Source organism: Schistocerca cancellata, chromosome 2, assembly GCF_023864275.1.
Source record: "Schistocerca cancellata isolate TAMUIC-IGC-003103 chromosome 2, iqSchCanc2.1, whole genome shotgun sequence".
Classification (NCBI taxonomy): Eukaryota; Metazoa; Arthropoda; class Insecta; order Orthoptera; family Acrididae; genus Schistocerca; species Schistocerca cancellata.
This window is the reverse complement of record NC_064627.1, coordinates 288,914,282-288,941,180: the sequence shown is the minus strand read 5'-3', so window position 1 is coordinate 288,941,180 and position 26,899 is coordinate 288,914,282. Positions and strand designations below refer to the sequence as shown.

General features: G+C 43.1%; 1 protein-coding gene across 1 annotated transcript in view; it reads left to right on the top strand.

The window, feature by feature from the left end:
* LOC126153392 (trypsin-1-like) overlaps positions 1–26,899 on the top strand; it is a 173,398-nt gene that overhangs the window by 131,613 nt on the left and 14,886 nt on the right. Inside the window, exons 3-5 of the mRNA XM_049916068.1 lie at positions 1,189–1,301; positions 9,852–10,002; positions 23,901–24,014. Of these exons, the coding sequence (XP_049772025.1) occupies positions 1,189–1,301; positions 9,852–10,002; positions 23,901–24,014 (378 nt within the window). The remainder of the gene's footprint in view (positions 1–1,188; positions 1,302–9,851; positions 10,003–23,900; positions 24,015–26,899) is intronic.

Below are 26,899 nucleotides of genomic sequence, written 5' to 3'. Positions count from 1 at the left end.
TACATTGTACACACCTATGTCAATAGTCGTTATGCTCCCACTTCCCCCAATGATTTTAGAAATGCCGATGGAATATTGTCTACCCCTTCTGTCTTATTTAATCTTAAGTTGCCAAAAATTCATTTAAATCCTGATTCTAATACTGTATTCCCTTTCTCATCCCTGCCGACTCGTGTATCTTCTGTCACGTAGTGAGGCACATATTCCCCATTACAGAGGCCTTCATTGTATTCGTCCCACCTATCCCCTCATTTCCCTCTATTTAACAGTGGAATTCCCATTGCACTCTCATTGTTCCTGCCCAGCTTCCAGTTTCACAGAATATTGTTTTGACTTCGTTATATGCTGAATCAGTCCTTCCGAGAGTCGTTTCTTATTCGATTTCTTCACATTTTTCATGCAGCCAATTCGTCTTAGCTTCCCTGCATTCCTATTTGTTTTATTATTACGTGACTTTTATTTCTGCGTTCCTAAATTTTTGAACGTTTTTGTATTCTCCTCTTTCGTCAATCAACTGAAGTACTTCTCCTGTTATCCACGGTTTGTTCGTAGTTACCTTCCTCGTACCTATGTTTTTCTGTCCAACTTTGGTGATTGTCCTTTTTAGATATGTTTATTCTTCTTCAACTGAACTGCCTACTAGGGTATTCATTATGGTATCTATAGCCTAAGAGAAGTTAAAGCATATGTCTTCATTCCTTGTTACTCCCTTATCCCTTTTCTTTGCGCATTGATTCTCCTTGACCAGTCTCTTAACCTTCAACCTACTCCTCTTCATTACTAAATTGAGATCTGGATCTATGTCTGCTCCTGGTCACCCCTTACAATCCAATATCTGATTTCGTAATCTCTGTCTCACCAGGATGTAGTCTAACTGGATCTCCCTATCTCCTGGGTTTTTCCAAGTGTACCTCCTCCCCTTGTTGGTTCTTGATATTACTAGCTGAAATTTATTGAAGGACTCAATTAGTCTTTCTCCTCTCTCATTCGTACTGCCAATGCTACACTCTCTCGTAATCCTTTCTTCTGTTATGCGTGTATCATGTACCTGACCGACAAAACCAAGCCTCCTTATAAACATCTCCCCCGCCGCAAGACCTTAATACACATTCACTTCTTCCACTCTACCACCACCGGAAGCTGTAGCCTACATCCAGCCATACTGACTACTCCTTGTCTGTCTTCCAGGTGTCGCTGCAACGAAAGTATATCATCGGCAACGGCGGCAGCCACTTTTGTGGTGGTTCCATCATCGACGCCCGTCACGTGCTCACAGCTGGTCACTGCCTCTACCCGTACCGGTAGGTCTGCTAATTTCTTTCTTTTTTTTTTCTAGTCACCAGTCTTCTGACCGGTCTGTTGCGGTTCGGCACGATTTACTCGCCATTGCCAAAATCTTCCTTTCAGAGCAGCGCTTCGTCCTTAATTATTTTTTGGATATATACCAATCTTAGTTTTTCCCTGCAGCTTTTACCTTTTACAGCTGCCACTAGTTGCATGATAATTATTACCCCGTCTTAACACATGTCCTATCATCCTGTACCTTCTTCTTGTCAGCGTTTTCCATATGATTCTTTATTCGCCCATTCTATCAGCAGCTCGTGGTCTTTTGTTTAGCGTTGCTGAATCTCCAGCACGTGTCTTCCGGTTTCGATTCGCGGCCGGGTCGCGGATGTTTTCCGCTCGGGACTGAGTGTGTGCGTATTTGCCCACCACTATTTCATCATCATCATCAACGCGCCATTGACGTCAAATAAAATTACTTGCACCAGGTGACCGAACATCGCAGTTGGGACTTCTGATCAATAATACCACGCGCAAATTTCGTTTTCTCCATTCTTCGGATAACCTTTTCATTATCTTATTAATCCACATAATTTCAAACATCCTTCTGTAGCACCGCATCTCAAAAGATCTGAATGTCTTCTTATCTGGTTTTCCCCCAGTTCACGATTCACTTCTAGACACTGCTGTACTCCCAATTCTCACTCTCAGTAATTTCGTCCTGAAATTAAGAGCGATGTTTGATACTAGTAGGCTTCTTATGACCACAAATGCCCCCTTTTACTGTGCTAGGCTCATTTTATGTCCTCTTTGCTTCGTCCGTCATGTTTTATTTTGTATGTAGCAGAACTGCTTCATCTTCACTCCGAATTTTAATCCTACTCGCTCACTGTTTCTTCTATGTATAAACTGCGCTGCAAGGGACTAAGTCCTACACCCTTTTTAATTCCAATACTTCGTTCTTCGTCTTCCTTTCTTATTGTTCCCTCTTTGTTTCTGTACAAACTGTACATTACAGTCATTTCGCTTTATACCTATGTTTCTGGGAATTTCGAACGCGTTGCGATATTTTACATTGGCTAACGGTTTTTCTATGTCTACAACTCTTATGAACGTGTCTTACTTCCATTAGCAGGCCCAACGTCAGAATTGCCTCCGCAGTGCATTTTCCTTTCGTAAGGAAAAACTGACTGTTGTCTAACAGATCTTCAGTTTTCTTTTCCATTCTTCTTTGTATTATCCTTGTCAGCAACTTCGATGCATGCTAATTGTGCAATACTTCTCGCACTTCCCCTCTTTCCATGAACATTTCTGTACTTACCTCTTTCGTCGATTAATTGAAGAATTACTTCTGTTACCCAGTGTTTTTTCGCAGCTGTCTCTCTTGTACCTATCTCTCCAGCTACTGTGATTACTCTTCTTTGAGATGTCCATTCCCCTACGACTCAACTGCTTACTGTCATATTCATTATCGAACTATGTACATCCGCAGAGAGCTTCAACTGCACATCGTCATTTTTCAGAGTTCTTTATACCATTTCTTTCCACATCCATTCTTCTGGGCGATTCTTTTAAACTACAGTCTATTCTTCAATTTACTAAACTGTGATATCAATCTGTATCTGTTACTGGGTATGCCTTATAATCCGCTGATTTCGAAATATCTGTCTCACCATGAAACAATCCAGCAGGGATCTCGCTGTATCTCTACGGCGTTTAGAAGTAAACCTCTTGTCTCCCACGTATTGCTGGAGAGTCTCTTTATCTATATAAAATTACTATTTATTCTTCATTAAAAGCGATGCACTTGCTTCATTGGTGAATCCAACTCTCAGACCCCTTTTGAGAATGTGTACTGACGTATGCAAATCTTTATAGCCTTTGTCGCCTATTCCATTATGTTGTTGTTCCCGGAAACTGTTTAATCTGGAGCAAACAGCGCTCAGAGAGCGCCAGCTCCATGTCGTACGTTGGATGGGGTTTCACTGTTCAGTCCAGTTGTCCCATCATTTGATTTGCCACGAAATTGATTTACGGCCGTGATTATCACTGTGATTCTACATAGTTTTCAGATTCATGCTATGTCTCTTCCTCCGAATGGCTTCTATAGTGTTCTGGAACGTCTCAATGAACCAAACGCCGTTGACAGTACGACTGCAGTCCATAAAATCAAGAACGGAATAACAAGAATAGCACAACCGTTACGTTAAAAAAAAACACAATTAGTGTGTTATTTCTTCAAATCAACATTCTTCAAAAACAGTTGCTGAAAATGAGGAACAAAAACCTAAATAACAAGATTGGTCTTTGCGGTGAGTTACCAACAGAAATTGCAACCAAGGGCGTACCCAGGATCTGAACTAGGCGGTGGTGGTGGTGGTGGGGGGGGGGGGGGGGGGGGGGGGGGGCAGGTCATACTAGTCTCAGGAAACAAGAACTCGAGACAACATACAGCACTTCTTATTAAATAAAACAGTAAACCAGTGAAAAACTGCTTTTAATAAACATTTTAAATACAAGAATGCACTTGTACAATCCGAGAAAACATGCAGCGTTTCTTATTAAATAAAACGTTAAACTAGTGAAAAACTGCGAATATCTTCTAGGGTACGCCCATGATTGCAACGTTTAACTTCAGCACGCAATTTTGACACTATAACCGCTAGGTCGCTGGCGTTGGCAGGAATTAAAAAAAAAAAAAAAAAAAAAACAGGGAAGTCGTCATAAAGTGTTCCGGAGAAATCCGATATGTGACGAAACCGAACTACGGACAACTTATATAGCGCCACTTACATGCACTCAATATTTTTATCAAAGTGGTTATCGCCAAGCGTGAAAGTGCGTCGTTTTCCTTTCAGTTCCTGCTCTAACGAGAACAGGCAGACTCCTACCTTGTTGATGTACAGAATATCTAATAATAAATCAATACTTACATATACAGCTCTGGAACTGGCATTATATTTACAGTGTGTAGCCGATACATTTTAGCCCAGTACGTCTATAACTTCTTCCTCGATGTATGGATACTTTGATCGATATATGATGATCCGATGATATGTTTTTAAATATCGATATATCAGATTCCCGACTTTTTTAAAAACATCAACAGTCCTAGTGCCGACACAGCTCCTTTCTGTCCTTGTGTCACGTCTACATGTTGACTCATTAAACTGCACTGATTCCATACGACAGGCAAGCACGCTCGCACCACTTTTCTGACATAGCTGCTGTTAGCGCTGGTCGGCCACGTGACTCCAAGGCATCAGTTCTACACCCCCTTCAACGTTCCAAAGCGACGTGCGTATTCTCTGAAAGGGATGACTAATTTTTTGTTCTGCGTGCTTACTTTGAGAATGGGTACCCTAACACACTATACAATGTCAAAAAATTCCTCTTTTCCAGGAAGGCTTTTACTTACTATCGGCAGTCTTTGTTTCGACCATCGTCAAAGAAAAAAACTCTTCCACTATTTTAGTAACTCATTTCCTAATGTAAACCCCCTGCACAGCGTGATTCAATTCGACAATGTTCCAGTTCTTTAATTCTGTTGTATTGTAGATCGTACACATCCTGTTTGAATGATCTTCCAAGTCCTTTGCCACCCCATTGTTCAGAAGCAATTGCAACGTCATCAGCTAACCTTTAAATTTAGTGTTCAGAAAAAATGTTCAAATGGGTGTGAAATGTTATGGGACTTAACTGCTAAGGTCGTCAGCTTAAACACTACTTATCCTAAATTATCCTAAGGACAAACACACACACCCATGCCTGAGGGAGGACTCGAACCTCTGCCGGGACCTGCTGCACTGTCAATGACTGCAGCACCTTGGCTAATCCCGCGCGACTAAATTTAGTGTCTTCTTCCGAATTTTAATTTGTATGTCTAACATAATTTCTTGTTGATTTCCTTTACTGACTGCCCAATGCACAGATCTAACAACATGGTGGATATGCCACAACCCGATATCACACCCTTCTCTTCTGCTACGACCATTTTGTGTCCTTCTAAGTGCAATCTGACTAGACCCTACTGTCGTAACAAACTTTCTCTTCTGCACTTTATTCCTGTTACATTTACAGTTTTAAAATGTGTACTCTAGTCAACACTGTGAAAACGTTTCTCTAAATTCTACAAACATATGTTTTCCATTCTTTCGATTGTCTTTTAAGATACACCGTAGGGTCGGTACTCCTTTGTGTCTTGCTACATTTCGGCAAAAAGTAAACTGATCTTCCCCTACATCACCTTTTGATGGTCCGGTGATATTAACACTTCGTCGCCACACAGGTTTTCGGCAGTTTGGCTCCTGAGGCGATTCCACATCTTTCATATTCTTCCAATCTTCTCACTCAGCATGTCCATTGTCCATGAAAAACCTTCGAAGGAACTCCCTCAATAAAAGACGTGGTTTTCAAAGTTGGCCTGACAATGTAATTAAGAGCAAACTGGAAAATTTTTTCGAACGTTAAACAGAGAACCATTTGTCGAATTTACAGTAGAGGGAGAAGTGTGACTCACTGATCATTTCTGCAAATTACTCGCTTCAGTTAAAAACGTACACTATGTGATCAAAAGTATCCCGACACCTATCTGAAAATGACTTAAAAGTTCGTGGCGCCCTCCATCGGTAATGCTGGAATTCAGTATGGTGTTGGCCCACCCTTAGCCTTGATGACAGCTTCCACACTCGCAGGCATACGTTCAATCAGGTGCTGGAAGGTTTCCTGGGGAATGGCAGCCCATTCTTCTCGGAGTGCTGCGCTGAAGAGAGGTATCGATGCCGGTCGGTGAGGCCTGGCACGAAGTCGGCGGTCCAAAACATCCCATAGGTTTCGAGTCAGGACTCGGTGCAGGCCAGTCCACTACAGGGATGTTATTGTCGTGTAAGGACTCCGCCACAGGCCGTTCATTATGGACAGGTGCTCGATCGTGTTGAAAGGTGCAATCGCCAACCCCGAATTGCTCTCAACAGTGGGAAGCAAGAAGGTGCTATAAAACATCAATGTAGGCCTGTGCTGTGATAGTGCCAAGCAAAACAACAAGGGATGCAAGCCCCCTACATAAAAAACACAACCACACCACAACACCACCGCTCCGAAATTTACCGTTGGCACTAAACACGCCGGCAGATGACATCGGTCATTCGGTATACCCATGCCCAGCCACCGGATCGCCACATTGTGTACCGTGATTCGTCACTCCACACAACGTTTTTCCCTGTTCAATCGTCCAATGTTTACGCTCCTTGCACCTAGCGAGGCGTTGTTTGGCGTTTGCCGGTGCGATGTGTGGCTTATGAGCAGCCGCTCGACTATGAAATCAAAGTTTTTTCACCTCCCGCCTAACTGTCACAGTACTAGCAGTCGATCCTGATGCAGTTTTGAATTCCTGTGTGATGGACTGGATAGATGTCTGCCTATTACGCATTACGGCACTCTTCAATCGTCGGCGGTATCTGTTAGTCAACAGACGAGGTCGGCCTATACTCTTATGTGCTGTACGTCTCCCTTCACGTTTCCACTTCACTATCACATCGGAAACTGTGGACCTAGGGATGTTTAGGAGTGTGTAAAGCTCGCGTACAGACGTATGACACAAGTGACGCCCAATCACCTGACCACGTTCGAAGTTCGTGAGCTCCGCGTAGCGCCCCATTCTGCTCTCTCACGATGTCTAATGACTACTGAGGTCGCTGATATGGAGTAGCTGGCAGTAGGTGGCAGCGCAATGTACCTAACATGAAAAACGAATGTTTTGGGGGGTGTCCGGATACTTTTGATCAAATACTGTATAACGACAGCTATTAAACGTGTGAGTATGAGCGCCGGTGGTGGGCACGTGTGTGGTTCAGCACCTACTTCATTGTTTTGTAACATTTCTGTTCGCAGTCACACAGTCAGAGAAACAGTTATTGGAACTGACGCTGAAATTATTAATGTGCTTTTTTTTGTAGGATGTCATTATAGCTTTGTCCCCAGTCATTAAAACTATTGGTGGTATCCACTCCAATTATGTGGCCTAAACTGACATCTAACTGTAGTACTCAGCACAATAATAATAAAAAAGGAGAAGCACCTGTCAACATTGACATTATACTTGATTGAAACTGATATTAATTACACACAACTCTTTTACACAGATCTGTATATTGCACATACGCGTACACTACGGCTAAGTGGATCATGTATGCCTGAGGCATCGCTCATTTGCAAAGGATTGACCACTGCCGATCGTAATCAATTTCATTCCAGCCAACATTTTCCAAACGAATAAATATTCCAATAAATCAACTAAATATGTAGAATAAAATTAAGTTCTAGATTCTCGTTATCCTTATGGCAGCCGCCTGGGGTGGCCGAGCGGTTCTAGGCGCTTCAATCCGGGACCGCGCGACTGCTACGGTCACAGGTTCGAACCCTGCCTCGGGCATGGATGTGTGTGATGTCCATAGCTTAGTTAGGTTGAAGTAGTTCTAAGTCTACGGGACTGATGACCTTAGATGTTTAATCCCATAGTGCTTGGAGCCATTTGAATTATCCTTATGGCAGTTGACAATTAATTTTTAACGGATCTATCGTTTTCCTCTCCTTGTAGGTTTAGTTTAACTCCGCATTGCTTTACTAGGCATAGGCATTTGGGGAGATATGCCTTTGTCTTCCTCTGACCTTTGATGTACACTCCTGGAAATGGAAAAAAGAACACATTGACACCGGTGTGTCAGACCCACCATACTTGCTCCGGACACTGCGAGAGGGCTGTACAAGCAATGATCACACGCACAGCACAGCGGACACACCAGGAACCGCGGTGTTGGCCGTCGAATGGCGCTAGCTGCGCAGCATTTGTGCACCGCCGCCGTCAGTGTCAGCCAGTTTGCCGTGGCATACGGAGCTCCATCGCAGTCTTTAACACTGGTAGCATGCCGCGACAGCGTGGACGTGAACCGTATGTGCAGTTGACGGACTTTGAGCGAGGGCGTATAGTGGGCATGCGGGAGGCCGGGTGGACGTACCGCCGAATTGCTCAACACGTGGGGCGTGAGGTCTCCACAGTACATCGATGTTGTCGCCAGTGGTCGGCGGAAGGTGCACGTGCCCGTCGACCTGGGACCGGACCGCAGCGACGCACGGATGCACGCCAAGACCGTAGGATCCTACGTAGTGCCGTAGGGGACCGCACCGCCACTTCCCAGCAAATTAGGGACACTGTTGCTCCTGGGGTATCGGCGAGGACCATTCGCAACCGTCTCCATGAAGCTGGGCTATGGTCCCGCACACCGTTAGGCCGTCTTCCGCTCACGCCCCAACATCGTGCAGCCCGCCTCCAGTGGTGTCGCGACAGGCGTGAATGGAGGGACGAATGGAGACGTGTCGTCTTCAGCGATGAGAGTCGCTTCTGCCTTGGTGCCAATGATGGTCGTATGCGTGTTTGGCGCCGTGCAGGTGAGCGCCACAATCAGGACTGCATACGACCGAGGCACACAGGGCCAACACCCGGCATCATGGTGTGGGGAGCGATCTCCTACACTGGCCGTACACCACTAGTGATCGTCGAGGGGACACTGAATAGTGCACGGTACATCCAAACCGTCATCAAACCCATCGTTCTACCATTCCTAGACCGACAAGGGAACTTGCTGTTCCAACAGGACAATGCACGTCCGCATGTATCCCGTGCCACCCAACGTGCTCTAGAAGGTGTAAGTCAACTACCCTGGCCAGCTAGATCTCCGGATCTGTCCCCCATTGAGCATGTTTGGGAATGGATGAAGCGTCGTCTCACGCGGTCTGCACGTCCAGCACGAACGCTGGTCCAACTGAGGCGCCAGGTGGAAATGGCATGGCAAGCCGTTCCACAGGACTACATCCAGCATCTCTACGATCGTCTCCATGGGAGAATAGCAGCCTGCATTGCTGCGAAAGGTGGATATACACTGTACTAGTGCCGACATTGTGCATGCTCTGTTGCCTGTGTCTATGTGCCTGTGGTTCTGTCAGTGTGATCATGTGATGTATCTGACCCCAGGAATGTGTCAATAAAGTTTCCCCTTCCTGGGACAATGAATTCACGGTGTTCTTATTTCAATTTCCAGGAGTGTATTTTACCCAGCCATTAATAGGGCAAATTACATTTCATCATGGATTTCGAACCACGAAGCAATTTAGCATTTTCCACATTAACAGAACATTTTTACAGGGGAAAGAACCCGTAAGTGACAGAAAAAAGGCCTAGTGCCCCAGACTTCTGGATCGGTGGTCTGAACTATTCACTTGGCCGCCTAAAAATTTTAAACATTTCTTTTAATTACTAAAACATCTCACCAGACTGGATCCAGACAGTATGGTGGTCATTCTACCGTTTTGTTACGAATAAGTACCGTCTACTTCGTAGTTAACCAGCTGTAATTACAACCTTAATTAAGTAATCATTATGCAGCGGTAGCGAAGGAAGAAATGTTACAACCTATTACATAAAAAAGGATAAGATCCACTGTAATAACAATAGATGCAGCTCTCTGTCCAGGAAATATACACACTGGTTGTTTATATTGTTATACTTTTTACAGGCAGACTCTGAGCCGAGTGATAGTGTCAGCTGGCATGACCAACGTCATGGACTTCGATGATCCGAACCTTCAGACCCAGGCAGCGGAGGCGGCATTCATCCACGACGGCTTCGACAACGACAAGCTCACCTACGACATCGGAATCCTCAGGGTCAGTGGTACTACAATACTCGCCACAGTATATCCACCTCTTACTTTCGAGTTTGCCTTACACTGTAATGGTTCCTTACGGGCGCCTGGGACGCGGTGAGGGAGGTGGTATAGTGGTTGAGACACTGGACTCATATTCAAATCCCCGTTCAGTCGTCGAGATTTAGGTTTCCGTGATTTCCATAAATCACTTAAGGCAGATGCCAGGATGATTCCTTTGAAAGGGCACGACGTATTTCCTTCCTCGCCCTTCAGCAATGCGAGCTTCTCTGCGCTCTACGAACCGCTATGAAATGCGTGGCAGAGGGTACTTCTCTTCGGTTCTTCTCGTTCAATTCAGCTATGGATCTTGTAAAGGATGACTGCTTCACTGCCTCTGAGCGCATTTCAGTTCGTTGAATTTTGTCCCCGCGCCCTGCGGGAGCGATACAAAGGGGTTATAGCATACTAGGGGGTAACCCGACAGAAACCGAAATAATTTTTTGGTGGCCAGAGCTTTTTTAGTATCCCGTTTTGCGTTTAGAAGTGCATAGATCGAACATTCCTGAGTCAGTAATTCCAGTGCCGTCGCTGAAGAAGGACAGGGCTAGTTTGAGCAGAGTTCATAGTGACAATTGTCTGACTGATTTTCGTTTCTGCAACAGCGTGCGGCGGTGAAATTCTACTTTTTCCTCGGAAAAAGTGCAACAGAAACTCTTGAAATGTTAAAAAGGGCGTACAAGGACTATGCTATGAGGAAAACTCAAATGTTTGATTGGTTTTTCCGTTTCAAAAAATTTTGAAACGTTATTTGATGACAAACCTCGTTCTGGTAGTCCTTCCAAGGCCCGAAGACATCAAAATGTTGGAAACATTCGTGCAATCATCGACAGAGGGTGACGATGGACTGTTGAAGAAATTGTGGGGCTATCAGGAGTGATTTGGAGTTCAGTGCGGCGAACTGTGAGAAAAGATTTGGGAATGAAGTGGGTGGCTGCCAAAGTTGTGCCACGACTGGCTGCTGAACAAAAACAAGGTCGCGTGGAAGAACGCTTTGCTTTGAAAGAAGAGTCCCGAAATGTTTCAAACCTTGCTTCAGACATTATCACAGGTGATGAAACTTGGCGCTGTGCTTACGATCCTGAATCAGAGCAACAATCAAGCCAGTGGAATTCATATTCGTCCCGTCCCAAGAAAACTCGTCAGTTGAAATCAACCATCAAAACAATGGTGATTTGCTTTTTTGATGTGAGATGAGTTGTTCATTCAGAGTTTGTTTCGCATGGTCAGACAGTTAACGAGGCTTTCTACGTCGAACTTTTCAAACTATGGCGCAACGGTGTGCGCCGGAAGCTGCTTGATTTGTAGCAGTCGGATGACCGTTTTTTCCATCATGACAATGCCCCTACTCACACAGCATGTCTGTACCACAATTCTTGACCAAAAATGGTGCCCCTGTTCCTAAGCCACATACTCACCCGACCTGCCCCGTGCGACTTTTTTTTGTTTCCTAGAATGAACACAGACATGAAAGAAAACGTTTTACTAAAGTTGCTGGGGTGAAGAAGGGGACTGAAGGTTTGTGAACAATAACTAAATCAGTTTCCTTAGGGTACCCTGTCGTATTCCTAGAATCATCAGTTAAAGGTCTCTTGAAACTTTGTTAAGTAGGCCGCTTCAAACATCTGTCAGTTCCTTCAGCATCTCCGTGATCATTCCTGCTGCCAATTCATGGTATACGTTCAATATCCCCTCTTAGTTCTGTTTGGTACGGGTCCCCACATACTTGAGAAATGCTCTAGGGAGGGTCGCACCACTGTCCTGTAACCTGCTTTGACAGTCACTGAGCCGATGTGATAATTCAATTTAAAATCACTGCAAACTGTTACACCGAGGTGTTTGTACGAGATAGTCAGTTCAATTATTATGACTCACTGATATTGTTATCATAGGATTCTACATGTTTTCGTTTTGTGAACTGCACATTTTAACATTTAAAACAATTAATATTCTTGTATCATCTCGAAATCTTATCAATATCCAACTAAATATTGGTGCAGCTGTTTTCGGATATTACTTCATTACAAATAAGAGCATCGCCTGCTATTAATATTGTGCGCAAGGTCATTAAAATTCAAGATTGATCCCAACACACTTCCCTGATGACCGCTCCATCTACGTGACGTTAAACTCTAAGTTTTCTGCTGTTAGTCGTATACTCTGCAATGTTTGCGCCCTTAGCTGAGTAGTCAGCGGGTGTGATTGCCATGCAGTGCGCCCGGGTCGGAGATTTTCTCCGGTCGGGGACTGGGTGTTGTGTTGTACTCGTAATTATCTCATAATCATCGACTCGCATATCGCCCAATGTGACGTCAGCTGAAAAGACTTGCAACTCGGCAGCAGAACCTTCCCATGTCGGGACTCACGGCCATCCTCTGCAATGGCACACATCTGGCGCTTGTGACATTTTCGTATCTCATTCGTGTAAATGCATTCAGTAATGTGACAATGTGTCTGGAAGTATTATTATACTAATGTTTGAGGTAGTTGTAACTTCCAGAAAGCGCCTATCGAATTTTTTTTTTCTGCGCCTATATCCATTTTCTGCAAACTACCTTGAAGTTCATAGTAGAGAGTGCGTCCTATTGTACCAGGGCTTGTTTCCGTTCCATTCGCGCATGTATCGTGAGAACAGTGATTGTTTAAACGCCTAAGTGCCCGCTGTATTTAGATTAGTCTGTTTTCGGCGGTCAACCGCTGTGGCCGAACGGTTCTAGGCGCTTAAGTCCGGAACCGCGCTGCTACTACGGTCGCGGGTTCGAATCCTGCCTCGAGCATGGATGTGTGTGAAGTCCTTATGTTAGTTTGGTTTAAGTAGTTCTAAGTCTAGGGGACTTATGACCTCAGACGTTAAGTCCCATTGTGCTTAGAGCCATTTGAACCATTTGTTTTCGGCGTCCCCACTTTTGCCATACATAGGGGGCTGTAGTATATTCCTGCATTTTCACTTAATACTTATTCTGGAAACTCTGTAATAGGTTTTCACGAGATAGTTGGCGCCTACCTTGAAGCATCTACCACTCCAGGCATCCAGCATTTCCTCGGCGCTCTCCCCTGGCTGGAACATACCCTGTGCCCATTCGTGCTATCCTTCTTTGTTTACATACAGTCATTACCTCCTGTTACTTATACTTCGTAGGGTTCCCACACACTTGACACATGAGCAATATTCTGGAATGAGTTTAGAACATTTTGTAACGGATCTCTTCCCTGGTAGGCTGAATTTTCCCCGTATCCTACCAATTAACCACCTCTGCTCCCTACTCCACCTACTACAGGGTCCATATGAACATTCCGTTTCTACTCCCCCCCCCCCTCCAAAATTACTACACACAGCACACAGGAATCAGTAAGAGCTGACTGCTTGTAACTGTGATTCATTGATAGTGCACAAATTCTTGATCATTTAAAGTAGGGAAGATGTGGCGCATAGAAATTGTTAAATACATGCTCAGGTGACAAAAGTCATCACATACCTTCCAATATCGTGTCGAACTTCCTTTTTCCCGGATTAGTGTAGTAACTCGACGTGACATGGACAAAACAAGTCATTTGAAGTCCCTGTAGACCTACTGAGTTATGCTGTCTCGATAGCCATACATAATTGCGGAAGTGTTGCAAGTGCAGGATTTTCTGCACGAATTGGTCTCTCGATTATGTCCCATAAATGTTCGAGGGTTTCATGTCGGGTGATTTGGGTGGCCAAATCATTCCCTCAAATCCTAAATAATGTTCTCCATACCATTAGCGAACAATTGTGGACTGGTGACGTGCGACACTGTGATGTCCGTTGTGAGAGGTAATGCCTGCAATGTGGTATTCTCGCCACACTCTTGACTGTGAGGATCGCGGAAAATTGAAGACCCTAACTATTTCCGAAATAGAAAGTCCCATGCGTTTACCTCCAAGTACCAAAGTCTGTTAATTCCCGTCGTGGAGCCACAATAATATCGGAAACATGTTCACATGAATAGCCTGAGTACAAATGATAGCTTCGCCAACGCACGGCCCTTTTACACTTCGTGTACGTCATATTACCGCCTTTCGTATATGTACATGTCGCTACCCGATGACTTTTCTCACCTCAGAGTAGGCCCAAGAATGAACTGAGAAAGCGCCAGGACTCTTCATCGACATCAAAGTTGCAATACCATAGGGCGGAATGATCGAAATCGAGATCGGTAATATAACGTATCAACATCATAAAACAGACAATTTATTGGAATATTCCAAACATATTTGTTAATTACGAGGGTTGCCCAGAAAGTAATGTACCGCATTTATTTCTTCAACAGTTCTTCATTGAACGCAATGAGAATTACACGTACGAAATAATGGTGTTTTATCTACACATCCTATTTTCCCACGTAATTTAAGATCCCGTTCTATGGCCTTCCTTCAGCACGAAACAAGGGCGTGTATGCCATGACGGTACCAATCCTTGTCCTGGTGGCGGAGCCAGTACTTCACTGTCTGAATCTACTCCTCATGGTCCTCAAAATGTGTACCACAATGACATCCTTTAATGGCACAAACAAGAGGAAGCTCGCTGGAACGTGTCAGGTGTGACAGCCGTGGATGGTCTCCCTGACCACTACAAATCTTGGAGCTCCACCGAAACGCCTTCTCATGATCTCACTCTCGGTGCCCAGCGACTAACTGTACTTCTGTCGACAGCAGATGTCAAATAGATTTTCCATAAGCGTTTGTGAATATTTCTTTCTCAGCAGCGATAAATTCAATGCCCGCACGTCGTTGGTAACGACATCACCTACAGACGTCATTTTGAAACTGCCCTGCAGCTACGCTTTTTGTCGGAAGTGACTGAAACTTGGCCCGCTCACTCAAGAGACTTCAAATAATACACATGTAATGTTTGGCATTCGTAGCCTTATTTTCGACTGAGGAAAAAAAATGCAGTGCATTACTTTCTGGGCAACCCTCGTACTTGTGCCATATTAGTGTGGCAGTCTCACACCCGTTAAATCGTTCTCTCGCGTGGCGTGAAAACCAAAGTGGACAAGCAACTGGCAACGTCTCAGCGTGAAATTCCACGTTCCACTACACTGCGGAGCGTGAAGTGAAGAATCTGGCATGCCAGATTTTGGTCTGTAGAGAGGAACGTGGCCATTGAGGTGCGACATCGTTTTTACGTCACAAGCAGAACTTGAGAGTCACCATATTAACTTAAACTACGTACTCTGTGGGTTCTCTTTATCATAGAATATGTGATATAGAAATAAGCTGTTTTAAAGCATCAAAAAATTGAGGGTCTCTCAAAAACGCGTCACTTTACGTAAGATTTGTTCTATCAAAACGACAGGAAACTACGGATCGGTAGAGAAAGGCTTCCTGTATTTGATGTTTCTAGTGTTAGAACTTGTGTGCTACGAAAATATGCCGTTTCAGTGCTACATCACAATGACTAACAGCCAAAGGCGCGTCATTTTGATACAATTTGTCGTAGTTAAATATCAAGGAATGATATTTGGTAATGCAGCCCTTACACAGTGTATACCATACACGGATGTGTAGTTACCGTATTGAAGCTATAGCTTAACTGATGGTGTCGTGGGCTGTGAAGAGAAATTTTTTTCCACCGATTGTTTTTTAAAAGACTGTTGATCTTTCTTATTAATTTAATACAAGTGTTATCCTGAGTATTCAATATTATGTATAGTAAATAATACATTTGCTGCAATTCTTGTCGCAGAGGCCATTGGCTGGAATGGGTGCCCAGTGACTATACAGGGTGATTTTTCCCACCGTGCACAAACTCCAGGGATTGATCGATGAGGGGATACGAAACAAAAAAGGTCTAATGAACTTATGTACGAAAATGCGTGGTTTACATGACAGAGACCATTTATTCAATCACAGTTTGTTACAGAGACTGCAGTCTAATATGCGCTGTACCATGCAGCCACAGTTACATTAAGCATGATTTCCTCCTAGAGGGTGGTACTATACCTCATACGTGATGTCCTAGCACCCTCCCCTGCTATAATAATGAGTAATGCTGTGTGATTCACTTCTCTTGCTGACTCACCTTGTAATGATTGGGGTACAGCGTTGTACACAATGGCACCGAATTCGAACGTGCCCGTTGCCGTTTGCCTTTCCATAAGTAAACTCCATGTCGAGAAGCTCTCGATTCGAATACGGAACAATTGTGTACAACGCTGTATCACATCCACTACAAAGTGAGTCAGCAAGAGAAGTGAATCGGATACAACATTACGAATTACTATGGCAGGAGAGATTGCTAGGGCATGACGTATGAGGAATAGTACCACCCTCTAGGAGGAAACCATGCATACTTTAACTGTGGCTGCATGGTACAGCGCGTATCAGACTGCAGTCTGTAACAAAGTGTGATTGAATAAATGATTTCTAGCATGGAAACCATGCATTTCAAGACATAAGTACATTACACCTTTTTTGTTCCGTATCCTTTCATCCATCAGTCCCTAGAGTTTGTACATGCTAGAAAAAATCACCCTGTATATCTAACCTCTGCACACAACTCCCGATCTATCTCAGGATGTAAACGCAAGTCACACAGTGGAAGTTTTTGCTGTTATCAGACTTTGTCTAAAGTATACGAGGTACCGACCTTTTGTTTTCATGGACTGCCACAAGTTTGTATCTCGTCAGTAAACATTATTTTCAATGCTGGTGACAAGCTTCGAAAAAATCTCCTCTTTCACTCCAATTAAATTACGAAATGAATCTCGATCTCGAAATCTATTTGATGAAGCACGCTACACCAGAGTGACGATAGCCTAAACAACATCGAGCATATGAATACTATTCGTGTTAAAACTGATATTAGACAGCGTACTTCAACTATAATCAATTTAAAACCTAAAATGGGATGAAGATTTAATGCAGTTGGCTGATTTGGTGGAAGGAACCAAACAGCGAGGTCATTGGTCCCTTTAATTCAGTTAATGAATAACTTCTATTAGTATTTACATGTGATCGTTGTACAGTAGTATCAGTAATATTCGCTCTTCGAGCCATCGACTCCGGAACCGTCTTCGCAATTTCCTCCGCTTTTCCTCGGCAACCGCTAACGGAGTTAACGCAGCTATTTTATGCGTTTTCGTAAAGGAACTGTGTAATTTACCCTTCATATGCCACAGACAGCCGCTGGAAAGAGGCGAGGTCGCAGATCACGATGTGGAGCACGTTCTGTGAAAGGCAACAATTCGTTGTAGAGCGCGCAGCAACCACGACGTGCTAAGCTATGAGAACGTCCCGTATGAAGACAGCTTTAGCATGATTATACCGATATTTGCATGCACAGTTGCCGCAACACCTGACAAAACGGCCAAAAAATTTGTAAACCAACAAAATCTACTCAACACTAAGATCAGAAGGCAGTGACACTGAACACGTTCTCCCATTATGAAGTGACTAAGTCCCCACATAGCGATTATTTTGACGATGGACCATGTTGTTAGTCTGAACGTAATTCCAGACTAGAAGAGGTGAAAGATGCCTCATATCGCACCATCAGTTCTTTTATCCTTAAAACCCATACAATTTCAGTACTGATACTACACATGGCCAGAAAATTCATATTAGGCCCATGGGTTTCACATTCGATTATCGGCCATGGACCTAGGATGAGAGATGGCTCTTCCCCCCAACCCCACTCATAATTTACTGTCGCGTGCTACATTGTAAATTGTTTGGTTATATCTTAACTACAGACTTTTTAAAAGCTAATTTAACATGAAAATACAGGGTACAATTGTGACAACTATTCTCTAAGTCCAAACTAAATTTTATTCGCAGATTTTCTTACTTAAAAATGGCCAAAGCACCTATATTTGTTTAACACACAGATATTAAAATTAAAATAGCTACAGAATGTTAAAATTAGGATCTACATCAGTCGTAGACCTGGATAAAAAGTCAGACTACTTAGTAATGGCCCTCCAAGCTTTCTTGTAACTAAAATGATCAATTACGTCAGAAATGTCGTCTTGGACAATTGCTGAACTGACTAAATGGTTAACGTGGCTTTGGCCAGTTTTTGTGCTCCTTTGCCAGGTTTTAAAGATTTCGCCAGTTTAATAAAAGATCCTCCAACCGTATACGCTGTAAATGGAATCGTACTGAAATGTTTAATTGCACAACACACGTCCAAACTAATTACTTGATTGTTTTTCCCCTATATTTAGTCGAGAAGCTTCATCAGGTCCTTCTATGATCGAAAAACAGTACCACAGACGCTCTTCATGTGTCAACTAAGCTATCTGAATGCAAAGTATGAAGGATACTTTAAGAGAAGATTGGTGGTTTTAACTTTCAGTTCATCATTTTCTAGGTCCATGAAAGCCAAAAGTGGTGACAACAGATCACAAATCTGTTCATAGCTCGCAAATATTGCTGTCAAATCTGCCATGACAAAGTGCAAGACAGGAAGGAGAACAGAAGACTTGGATTCATTTGATGCTTCCAGCTGAAGTTTTTCATGCGTCTTTTCTTCAGCATTGGCTTTCTTTTTGATAAAAAAAAATGGTGAAATTTCGGCTGCCATAGCAACTACTTTTGCTTCATTCAAAATGCCTGCCCATCAATCTCATAGGACCAGCATCATATTAAGTAAGTCTTTAATTAGTTGTGTCTTTGCGTTGAGGGAATTTCCCTTGTTCTGTGTACTGACGGTTTTGTGATCAATAGAGGCCAAGATCTTGTGCCAAAATGATCGACATCAATAGGTCTTTGAAAGATTCAAAGTACTTCTTGAGTCCCAAAACAGTATTTCTTGCAGATGCAGTTAATATTGGCCCGTGGAGGAACGAAGCAAAATGTTTCAAAATCGGGCCCACAACTTATAGTATTTCACTGAAACGAATGTCAGAAAGACTTGCACAGACAAAGGGACATGCTGTTTCAACAATACTAACTACCAAGATTGCTAAATAACAAAGAATAAAAACTTGCAGCATTTCCAAAATATGCCCCAATATCATAATTCAGTTTAGCAGCACTGACCCCAACTGCGTTCAGAAAGTGTGCTCCACAGGAAGAAAGAATAGCAGATTAGTTTTTTCAAGTATTTTTACTGAACATCACTAGTGTGACGCCGCATGTAAGAGTAATTGTCATAGCTCTGACCGCGACAGTCCGCAAGTAGTACTCCAAGAGTTTCTAATGTGGAGAGTATTTCATCAGTTATGACCTTGTCTGTCTTTCCGCTACCATCAATAAATTCAGTAAATCTTTCACAACCTTCGAATTATTTTCCTATGTTTTGCTCCAGGTGGGAAATGTCATAAATTGCATCAATAATAATTCCATAGGAGGCAGACTCTTCTGTTTGATGTAAAATGATTTTCAATAGCTTTTCGCCACATAGGAAAATAAATTCATTCTGCGAGTACAATGATAGACAGTCAGGTTGACGTATCATCCTTTTGTTCATCAATTGGTTGTCTTTTACTTTTGCTAGATGAACGGAGATAATTCGCATATTTTCCAATCAATTCCAACATTCCCTTAAAGTTTCCATTGTGAAGATCACCAGTCTGAGCATTTTCCTCTTGGAAAGCTAAAAATCAACTCATTAAGAAAAAAGTTCTGTCCAGAATTATTTGTAATGTAGCTTTTCCTCTTTATTCTTCACAGTTAACCATCTGTTGAAGGTTGCTGCTGACACCATGTTCCTTCAATGATGTCTGAACAGTTTTCCATTCTAAATAGTGTTTTCGATGCTCAGAGTTTTTTTCAAGCATCGGTAACAACCGATAAAGTCCTTTGTAGTGTGCTTTTTGTAGAGTAAACCCTCATTTTGCAAATTAACTCTGATTTCATTTATGAACACTGCAAGGTAAGCCACGAATACTGTTCTACGACTCTCTCCACATTAACCATTCACGTCGAAATTGTTTGCTTGTTCTGGTATTGGCTGTTCTCATGTACAACGAAGTCTCATCGCAAATTTTCCCCGAAAGGTCGATTGAAAGAAGGCTTTTATCTGGTGTGAAAAGCTGGGAAACCAGCGCAAGATGGTGCTTTTCCCTGTCGCAGTTTATCACTGATCACTGGAGGCCAAGTACCACGATCGTCCAAAATACAATCAGGAACCACACTAAAATCTAAATTAGAACGTTTTTCATTACTTTCTTGACATACAGTAAGAGAATCACAGTCGTGTTTCTGTTTCCTCTGTTTGAATTAGCTTGTTCTTTTGTGATTTGTTTTATATCCTTTTGGTCCGGAACTGAGTGAACAACGAAGCAGGAAGGCTGTAACTATTCTGTTTCATAATATTTCAAAAAGTTGGTCTTTTTGCAGCTTTCTTTTTAAACCTCCAGATCTTTGTTTATAGCAGAGCTTGTTGTTTAATCTGAAATGAAACAATACATTCCGGCTAAAGCATATTTCTGAAACTGGATTATTAGTAGCCTTATCTTGTTCAAGAATATTTTGGCACATGAACGAAGTCGTTGCAAAACGAAGCATTCCTATACCAAATACCTTAAAGTGAAATTTGATCAAATAGATGTTATCGCGTTCAGTAGCAGGAGACAAAAATGGTATAATTCAACGCACGTGACGGGAAGATGACAGGTTTACCGCGATTCACGAGCGATGCCATGCGTCTGTTTCTAGTGCAAAGAGGGAGAGGGAGGCGGGAGGGACGCTGGGGAAGTGGTGAGCCTTACTGTGCTAATACGCGCCTAAGATCACACATAACACACCCACAGACAATAACCATCAGCACCAGTTTTATTAAACGTTTATGATGAAAGTTTTATCACAAATATCTGTTTTAAAATGTAGAGAAAATAATTAGCTCTAGAGCCGTATAAAATTTCATTGTATATAAACAAGGATTCAAAAAATTTTTATAGCTTGTATTAAATTAGAGTAACTAAAAATTTACATTGCCAAGGGTCCACCCAGCCTCAACTTTTTTTTTTTTTTTTTTTTTTACAACATGCTCCATCACAATACTTGTAATACTACATATATGTGCTGTGTGCGTGTGTGTGTGTGTGTGTGAGAGAGAGAGAGAGAGAGAGAGTGTGTGTGTGTGTGTGTGTGTGTGTGTGTCCTGTACATGACCTACTCCTCACTAGTAGTACCAAGGAGGCCATCAAGCTTGACGTCCCCATCCGACGGGCGGATCACCACCAACCGTGTCACATGCCCTCATTTCATGAGACACTGAGACACTGCGGAGATGTTTGGTATTTAAACTAGGACATTGGCGCAACGTCTGTTGATCAGGAAATTTACGCCACCAGCTTGCCATTTGCTGGCCAAATACTGCTATTTGTGATTCTGACCCCGCTACTACGAACTTTCTAAACCCTCCTTGTTTCTGTAGAGTGAATGATTAGAAAACTTCGGTTCATACTCCTGCCTACCGGTGAACTGGGAAACGATGTGGATACTGGATGCAGAACGACAGATTTGGACCTCGTGCTTTCAGTTGCTGCTATTTGCAGCCACCGCGACAATTGTAAACAAGGAATTTTGTATAAGAGTATTTTGGTCACTTCGAATCTATTGTTACCTCGTTTGCTTCTTTTTGTACACTTAGGATGACCAATTTTATGTTTGATGATTAAAAAGAAAAAAAAGTAATATTATGGGTGCCAAGCATATATGTAGCTGTAATTTGCCAATTTAATGTTACATGATCGAATGAAAGGTTTCATGGTACCGGTTATATCCTGATCAAATATTGTCAAACTTCCAGCCATATCAAATGGTTAAATGTCCCCGAACTTTCTCCGGAGTACTCCTCGTCCACTATCAAGTGGCTGCCGTGTGATTGCTACTGTCGCCGTTTCTTCTGATATTTTTGTATTATTTCTCTTTTCGTTTCTTTTCTTTCTGTTGCTGTTGGGATATACATAACACTGGCATTTGCCTTACAGCTGAGGGAAACCCTCTGAAATCGCAGCTGGAGCTGGGTGGCATTCGCTTGTTATTCTTCTCTTCTATTTTATATTTTATTGCATTTGTCAATGTTGTAATTATTTGTATTCAATGCTTGTTCTTGTTTCTGCTTGTTTCCCTGGATGTGTTATTGCTATGGCCGTGATCTGACGTGGGTATGGTATCCATATCTTGATCTGTTGAGATGGAATGGGATTTTTGGAAAAGTTGCTTGATGTTGTTAGTGGTGATGAGTCTATTACCTCCGTACGTTTCCAATTACTTTATTAATCTTTCCTCCACTGAATTTTCTGCTAATGTGGCGTGTAATGTAGCTGTTGGTTCATTGATAATTTTGTGATTGTTCTCAACACTCTCCGGTCTGCAGATTTTTCGTATTGTGTAATATGCCTTGCCTTATTATTAGTAGTTGTTATTTTGTTGGATTGTAGCGTATCCTTCACTTTGACTTCCATTTTTATAACGAAATTAGAATTATATTAATACCTTCAGCTGCAAACGGGCGTTGATATATATATCAACGGGGACAGGTGAAAGTGTGTGCACCGATCGGGACTCGAACCCGGTACCTCCTGCTTACATGGTAGACACTCTATTCATCTGAACTACCGAGGACACAGAGGATGATAGCGCGACTGCAAGGACTATCTCGCGCACGCCTCCCGTGAGACCCACATTCTCACCTTGTAAGTCTGAAACGTCCCCTTTGAACAATTATACAACACTGTGCTTAAACTGACACACAATGTTTTTAGCGCAACGCAATCTGACTATCAAAGATCCCTGCAAAAGAATGGCCCTGAGTAACATTAAACTATACCTTTCAGAAATCACTTACCTCACAAAAATCTTCATTACTCGAACTACTGCAATACAGCGAGCGCCACTACTGCTAGCTAAATAAAAGATTCAAACTACGGAAGGCACTAACTACTGATAGGGATAGTTAGCAAATGAAAGATATTAATAGAGAACAAACAATGTATTTACCTTAATAGTCATAATATATATAACAGTTCATGACAAATTACAAAACTCCGCCATCTCTCTCCCCACATCCACCACTGCTGGCGGCTCACCTCCAACTGCGCAACGCTACGTGCTGTTCACATCCAGCTGCCGCTGCCCAACACTACAATGGCAGACAACAATGCAAACTAGCCACAGACTGCACACAGCACAGCCCGTGATTTTCGTACAGAGCGCTACGTAACGTTGCCAATAAGAAAACATAAACAGCCTACTTACAAGTCCACACACTACATTCGTACTGTGCCACCCCAACACACTCATTACTCGTGGAAGTCATTCTTACCAAGTCCCGTAAGAGTTGGGGAATACGTGTGCATCTGCACAGAAGAAGAAGGTCATGACCGGTGTTGCCAGAACTACATACTTATATGGATATGGTGTCTGTTCTTTCGGACATGTCCGTATATAGGGCTCACATGTTGGCTGTGGTATGTCTGCTGTGCCTGAATTGTATGATAGTGGTGGTATTATCGACACCTGCAGTACGCCTTCTGCTGGCTTAAGGGTTTCCGAGAATTCGTTTCCTGCCTTTTTTAAAAGCATCTTTCTGTTATTATATTTCTAATCAGTTTAACTATGTTGGTTTTTCGTGTACCATTAGCTTGTTGCGTAGCCCAATATGCCATACTTTGTCGAAGACCCTTTCAGTGTCAAGTAGTAATGCTGCTCTTTCTTCTCTGACGTCACTGGTGTTCACTTCAGCGCCATATACGGTCACCTCTTAATGGCCTACGAGTACTCGGTTAAATGCTCTAGGACATGTTACTAACATGGCTTGACTTGACTCGGCTGGAAGCCCGAGGAGATTTAGTCAGCATATATGGCCGTGAAACCATCCATTCGTACGTCATGTACGTTTTCCATTTAATAAAAGAAGGATCATGATGTGTTGAACAGGTGGCGGGGAGCTTCAACCTGGACGGGACGTATGTGGCGGCAATCGCCTTGCAGAATGACACACCTCCTGCGGGCAGCATCTGCACTATCACCGGCTGGGGGTACGTCGAACAGGTGAGTACAGCTGTGTAGAGCTATAGCACTTACCATAAAAGAAAAATGTACTCTCATCTGTTGTCATTAGCTGTTACGTAAAAGAAATTATACGCTAATGTGACAAGTCATGGGATAGAAATGGCGGTAGATCGCGTATACGAGATATTAAAGGGCAGTGCATTGGTAAAGTGGTCATCTGCACTCAGATGATTCGTGTGAAAAGGTGACCGACGTGATTATGGCCTCACAGAATTTAGCCTCGGAATATGACACTCCATCTCGGAAATCGTTAGGAAATTCAATACTCCGAGATTTACAGCGTCAAGAGTGTACCTAAATACCAAATTTCGGGCATTATCTCTCGCCGCGGACAACGCAATGTCAGACAACCTTCACTTAACAACCGATAGCAGCGCTTTTGTATAGAGTTGTCAGTGGTAACAGACAAGCAACACTGTGCGAAATAACCACAGAAATCAATGTGGAACTACGACAAACGTATCTGTTACGACATGCGGCGAAATTTGGCGTTAATGGGCTATGGCAGCAGACTACCGACGCTAGTGTCTTTGTTACAGCATGACTTCATTTACAGCGCCTCTCCTGAGCTTGTCACCATATGGGTTGGAATTTAGACTACTGTAGAACTATGGGCTGATCAGATGTGACCCGATTTCAGTTGGAATAGAGCAGACCCTACGAGGCCATGGATCCAAGTTGTCACCAAGGCACTGTGAAAGCTGCTGATGGCTCCATAATGGTGTGATCTATGTCGACATGGAGTGGACTGGGTCCTCTAGTCCAACTGAACCGATCGTGAACTAGAAATGGTTATTTTAGGCTACTTGGAGACCTTTTGCAGCCATTCATGAATTACATGTACTCACACAAAAATTGAATTTTTATGGATTACAATGCGCCATGTCACGGAGCCACAGTTGTTCGCGATTGACTCGAAGAACGTTCTGGACAATTCGAGAGAATTATTTGGCCACCAAGATCCGACACGGGACATAATCGATAGGTCAGTCTGTGCACAAACTCCTGCGCCGACAACACTTTCGCAATTATGAACAGCTATACAGGCTATTTCTGCAAGGGATCCAACTACTTGTGGTGGTCCTGACACTCGAGCTGCTGCGCTATGTTGGGCAAAAGGAGATCCGACACGATATTAGGAGGAATCCCATGACTTTTGTCACCTCAGTGTACATCCAAAGTAAAATGTAAGACATATGTTTTATGTAAATGAGGTCATATAAGTACCTCATCTAGCGTATCTATACAAAATTCTTCCCATGCACTCGTTATACGAGACTATCTGCCCAATAGGAACAGCGGCGCGGTTCAGAGAATAAACCATCGTGTTAAACACTCTCGGTGCCCACCTCGTGTCAATGTGATCTGTGACAAATCCACTGTGTGCACCACTTCGAACGTGAAGTCTCCAAAGTCTGCATCCGCAAATATGTCTGTTATCGGATGTACAGATATTTTGTTTCTTATCGAGAGTGCGTTGGATTCTTACTACGTCACTCAGTTAAGTCTTACCAGATCACAGCTTCTAATTTTAAAGAATATTCTTCTGTAAGAGAGGTAGCAAAAGTGATCCAGAAAACTGCGGTACAAATTTATTGGCGTCTATCTGTTCTGGGATGAAACATAATATGGTATTCTGAACAGAGAAACCTCCTCAATGCCAACCAGCAGGAACTCCGGAAAGAAGCGTCATGCGAAACCCAATTCGTTCTTTTATCACCTGGCGTCAGGAAAGCCATGGATCTAGGCAGTCAACTAAGTGTAGTCTTCCTTGACATCCGAAAAGTATTTTACCCCGTTAGCTCACCAACGTAGTGCCATCCTGAAGCACAGACGTGCTGGTGTCAGACATGCAGGAGTTTTCCGTCGTTAAGGGGAGGTCCGAAAATTGCGCTTAAAGATTTGATATGAACACATTGTACAGCATTGTGTAATGCGTACAGTAGGGAAAAAGTTTGCAGACGATGGCTGTTTTTATCAGCATGACAATCCACCCTGCCATAAAGCATTATGTGTGAGGCAATGGTTCGTGAACATTTCTGAAAGGAAGTGGCCTGCCCAAGGTCCCGACCTGGAACCAATGCAACATCTTGGGGATGAGGTAGCACTCGAATTCACTCCAGATCCGAGCGTCCCATATCACTACAGAAGTTGGTTTCGGCTCTTGATGAAGAATGAGCTGCCATTCCCCCACACACATTCAGAAAGCGTCTCCTGCAGAGTTCACGCAGTCATAACGGCGAATACACTCCACATTAATGCCCACAAATAGATGCCTAGATATTTTTGATCAGGTATTTGCAAATGATGATTGATCCGTTGTTTGAGTACTTATAAATTATATCTACATATTGGAGAGGTTTCTTGTCATCCCTAGTCCGCAGCTCGTGGTCTAGTGGCTAGTGTTGCTGCCTCTGGACATGGGGTCATGGGTTCGATTCCCGGCTGGGTTGTGATTTTCTCTGCTCGGGGCTGGATGTTTGTGTTGTCCTCATCATTACATCATCATCATTTGTGACAGTGGGTAGTTTGGATTTTGAAAAAATTGGACTGTGTAAAAATTGGGACTTTGCACGGGCCCTGACGATCGCGCAGTTGAGCGCCCCAGAAACCAAACATCATCATCATCATCTTGTTCAAAAATTGTTCAAATGGCTCTGAGCACTATGCAACTTAACTTCTGAGGTCATCAGTCGCCTAGAACTTAGAACTAATTAAATCTAACTAACCTAAGGACATCACACACATCCATGCCCGAGGCAGGATTGGAACCTGCGACCGTAGCGGTCGCTCGGTTCCAGACTGCAGCGCCTATAACCGCAAGGCCACTCCGGCCGGCCATCATCTTGTCATCGCTAGTTATC